Source organism: Eurypyga helias, unplaced genomic scaffold (genome assembly GCF_000690775.1).
Source record: "Eurypyga helias isolate BGI_N326 unplaced genomic scaffold, ASM69077v1 scaffold20607, whole genome shotgun sequence".
Lineage (NCBI taxonomy): Eukaryota > Metazoa > Chordata > Aves > Eurypygiformes > Eurypygidae > Eurypyga > Eurypyga helias.
The window spans coordinates 6,786-11,039 of record NW_010261356.1 but is presented as its reverse complement, the minus strand read 5'-3'; the positions used below and the strand labels follow the sequence as shown (position 1 = coordinate 11,039).

Here is a 4,254-nt window from a genome sequence, read left to right as displayed (position 1 = left end):
AGTTGGCTCCGTAGCGGCCGGGTGGGCAAGTCAGGTTACAGCTGGAGGGATGGGGCCGGGTGAGACACCTCGCCACCCAGCTGCTGCCTCCTCCCAAGCCCTTGGGGCTCTGGGAAAAAGCCAGGGCATTTCTCCAACCTGTTCCAACAGAGTCCCCCCGCACCCTGGGAGACCCCAGCAGCTTCGCGCATCACTCGGGGTATTTGGCTTGGCTGGAGCTCAGATGCTGTGCTCCTTATGCAGGGTGTCGCAATTAGGTGCAGCAATAACACAAGGTTGTTAACCCAGCAGACACATCTAAAGACATCCTCATGCAGGGTTTCCAGCTCAGATGTGGCCACAGCACACCCAGCCACCCCCATGAGCAGAACGGTGACAATCCCAAGCTGGGAAGGTGCCCAGATTGACTTTTTTCTCCCCCTCCCAAGAAGAACAAACAACTAGAGAGCCCTGAAGCATCTTTCTGTCAAGGTGGACCCTCCCAGTTTGGCTAAGCCTGGTGTCAAATCTCCACTGCTGGTAAAATGACCTCCCTGAGGCAATGGGGACATGCATGAACAGGTACCGACCCACCAGCATCAAGGGCCTGAGCACAGAAAACATGCACTGGGCACACGTCAAAGCAGCTAGGGCTTGATGCTGGTGGGACCGACCCGACCTGCCACCCCAGCCGTGGGACAGGCACTGTGGTGCAGGACCCACATGGATTTAGGGGATGCTGATGGTGCTTCTAGGCACTGAACCCTCTAGGCCCTGACCCCTCTGCCAGCTGCATACGGGCTGGAGCAGCTGCAAACCATAAGAAGCCAGTGGCCCCAGTCCAAACCTGCTCTGCCTGGGGACACAGCTGCCCCCCCAGCCCTTGGTGCTGTGCCCAGAGGTGGATCAGCCCATTTCATGCTCTGTCAACCTTCAAAGCACTATCCCAGCTGAGCCTCATGCCCACCAGGTGCCACATGCCTGCTGGGATGGTCACTGGGCCCCTGCAGCCGCTCCAAGCAGCTGTCCCAGGGCAGCAAATGCAGCAGGATGGGAGCAGGGACATTTCCCCGGCAACCCAAAATCTCTCACCCCACCACTTGGACTCACATTTCTACCCAGGCTAAGATTTTGGGACAGCTGAAGGAGGCGATTTTTTTCGAAGAGGGTCCCAACACCTCTGGAGGATATGACCAGAGGAGATATGGAGGAGATAAACTGCTGTGTGCATGCCACAAATAGTTTAACAGATTTTGTTTGTCATCCTTCTGACGTAGAGCTGAGAGGACACCCCTGTATGGTGAAGACATCCGTTCTGTGTTCCTTGCTGAAACTGTCCCCTTTTCAGCAAAATTATATGCTGCTGACAAAAATAGTAGTTTGCACACAGTCACAGGGATCCGCCCAAGCATGAAGAAAGTCTCCCAGCCTGCCCAGAGTGCACCCATGCTGCACCTCAGCCCACAGCTACAGCACTGGGATGCTGCTGGGACCAGGGCTACATCCCGAGCATCACCCAGTCTCTGCATCCCCATCCAGTGCCGTGCTGACATTGCCGCTCACACCGCGGGTGAGCACCAGGACCCTCTCACCTCCGGCTGTGCTACCGAAGGTGGAAACGATGCCCAGCACAGGCATCCTAACCGGTGCTGGTGCCCAGATGGCTCTTCTGGCAGCACGTATGGCTAGCAAAGTCCCCAAAACCCCCATCTGAAATGCAAACGCTCCCTGTTTATACTCTCCAAGTGAAATGCTGGCACAGGCACGATGCCAGCTCCAAATCCCTGCCGCTGCCATGACCCTTGCAGTTAATCGCTGGGAAATTCACAGCAACACCCGGTAGGACCTGAGGAAGCTGGTTTGCATGCCCCAGCTGGGTGGGAACACTTTCCTTGCCTTTCCAAATGGCATTTCAGTTCCATGCTGCAAAAAAACACCAGGGGATGCAAGCAGGATGGCAACTTCCCACGTGCCCCTTCACTGGGCAGGGGGAAAGGGGGAGGTCTAGAAGGCTCTTCCCAGGGGTGAGGAAGACCCTGTCCGGAGCCACAGCTCGCACCACAGCACCCTTCAGATGACATGCCCGTAAGGCTATTTTCTACTCTGGGATGTGATTTTCTCTTTTCAGCTAGAAATTCCACCCTGGACTGAAAAAAAGAAAAAACAAACCACTGTTTTGTCAATGGCATTTGTTTTTGCCAAATAGTCATTTCCTAAAGCAAAACCCCTCTCTTGCAGTGCTACCTTGCTGCTAACAGCTTCACAAGCTGACCCGTTCCCCTCTGCTCCAAAAGCATCCAAATTACTGCCTGTGAGCACTTCCACTGCAGGAATCCCCTCAGTTGGGAACCAAGTAGGACCCACAGGTGCAGGAGGTGCCCGAGCATCACCCGAGTGTGTCCTTGGGCGCACTCTGAAGCATGGCTCACTTACTAGGTGCCGTGGGAGCCGGGGCGGCCTTCACAAGCTGACCCGTTCCCCTCTGCTCCAAAAGCATCCAAATTACTGCCTGTGAGCACTTCCACTGCAGGAATCCCCTCAGTTGGGAACCAAGTAGGACCCACAGGTGCAGGAGGTGCCCGAGCATCACCCGAGTGTGTCCTTGGGCGCACTCTGAAGCATGGCTCACTTACTAGGTGCCGTGGGAGCCGGGGCGGCAGAGGCACTGGCTCAAAGTGGCACTGGCCGTTGACACAGTCACTGCAGACGAAGGCACAGTTCTCCCCATACGTCCCATTCCGGCACTTGGTTTCACACCTGGGGAGGGATGATGGCAGGGGCTGGAGCACCTGGGACTCCCAGGGACCCTGGCAGCCCCCTTGTGCCTCCTGCCAGCAGGCAGGGAGATGGGGCTATGCCTTGTCAGCCCTGTTTGGGGGCTCAAAAGCCCTGGACCCAGTTGTGGGCACAAGAAAACACCCCAGCTTCACAGCTGAGCCCCACTGCAAGCACCCAACGTTAGTGGGGGGCATGGGGCAGGAGTCTCACAGGCCCTGTCTGGTCCCATGGCCATGCCAGTGGGCTCAGCCCATCCCTGCCCTCCCCTCCTGGCTGTCGAGACCCATGGGCACCCCTGGTCCCCAGGCAGGGAGCATCAGAGAGGCTGGGCGTCACTGTGCTGGGGCCCAACCCTGCACCCACCCGCACTCACCGGTCTCCGATCCAGCCCGGGTTGCAATGGGAGCACTTGCCATTGATGTGATTGCAGCCGTGGCCGTCCTTGCAAGGGGGACAGAGCTTCTCACAGCCCTCTCCATAGAAGCCAGGTGAGCAGGGCTGGTCGCACTTGGTGCCATTCCAGCCCGCCTCACAGGTCAGACAGCGCCCGTCTGCCACAGTGCATGGCTGCAGGCTCTTGCACTGCCCACACCTGCAATGGCAAGGGGGGAACCCATCACCCAGCGCGGCATCCCCAAAACCTCCTGCTGCCACCTCCCTCCGAGTCCACAGCGCTGGATCAGGCCCAGTGGGGTTCGGCCACTCACCGCCTCCTGCAGCCTTGGCCGTAGAGTCACGGCTCGCGGCAGTACTTCCCCCGATAGCCTGGCTCGCACGTGCAGGTCCCATCCACCTGATTGCACTTGCCCTTGTAGCACTGGCAGTAACGGTCACAGCGGGGCCCAAATGTCCGCTCCCGGCACTGGCAGCGCCCCGTGAACTGTTCGCAGGGCGAGTTGTTGCAGGAGCACTGGTTGTTGCAACCGCGGCCCCACCAGCCGGGCTGGCACAGGCAGTTGCCCGTTTGCTGGTCGCACTGGGAGTTGTGGCTGCAGTAGCAAGAGGTGGAGCACTGGGGTCCCCACCAGTTGGGCTCGCAGGTGCATTTGCCTGTCTTCTGGTCACACTTGCCGTGCTTGCAGAGGCAGACGTTCTCGCATTTGGGACCCCAGCGGTTGGGGTTGCAGGTGCACTGGCCCGTCACATCGTCACATTGCCCGTTGGGGTGGCAGCTGCACATCTCCTTGCAGTCAGGACCCCAGAACTGCCGGGGACACTCTGCAGGCAGAGCCGTCAGCACCAGCACTGCCTGTGAGACAACCCCACCACCAGGCACCAGTGGAGACCCCCAGTCCCAATGGGACCTCCGACCACAGTCCCTCCTCCCCTCCCAGTGCACTGGATCGGAGAGGGAGACCCCTCCAAGGGGATAATGCCCTGGGGACAAAGCCAGGGGGACAGGTAAGGGCAGAGCAAGAGCATCTGCAGCCCCATCCCTGATGCTCTGCCTGGCAAGTTGCCCCTGGATGAGCCAGCACCCCAGGGGCCACCCCAGCG

The 4,254-nt window shown here is 59.0% G+C and overlaps 1 protein-coding gene across 1 annotated transcript in view; it reads right to left on the bottom strand.

Annotated features, from left to right (window-relative positions):
- Positions 1 to 7: 7 nt before the first annotated feature.
- Positions 8 to 4,254, bottom strand: part of LOC104512388 (scavenger receptor class F member 2-like) — a gene marked incomplete at both ends in the record, with an annotated part of 6,135 nt that continues 1,888 nt past the window's right edge. Inside the window, 5 exon segments of the mRNA XM_010155347.1 lie at positions 8 to 41; positions 2,613 to 2,648; positions 2,650 to 2,736; positions 3,131 to 3,349; positions 3,465 to 3,978. Coding sequence (XP_010153649.1) covers positions 8 to 41; positions 2,613 to 2,648; positions 2,650 to 2,736; positions 3,131 to 3,349; positions 3,465 to 3,978 — 890 coding nt within the window.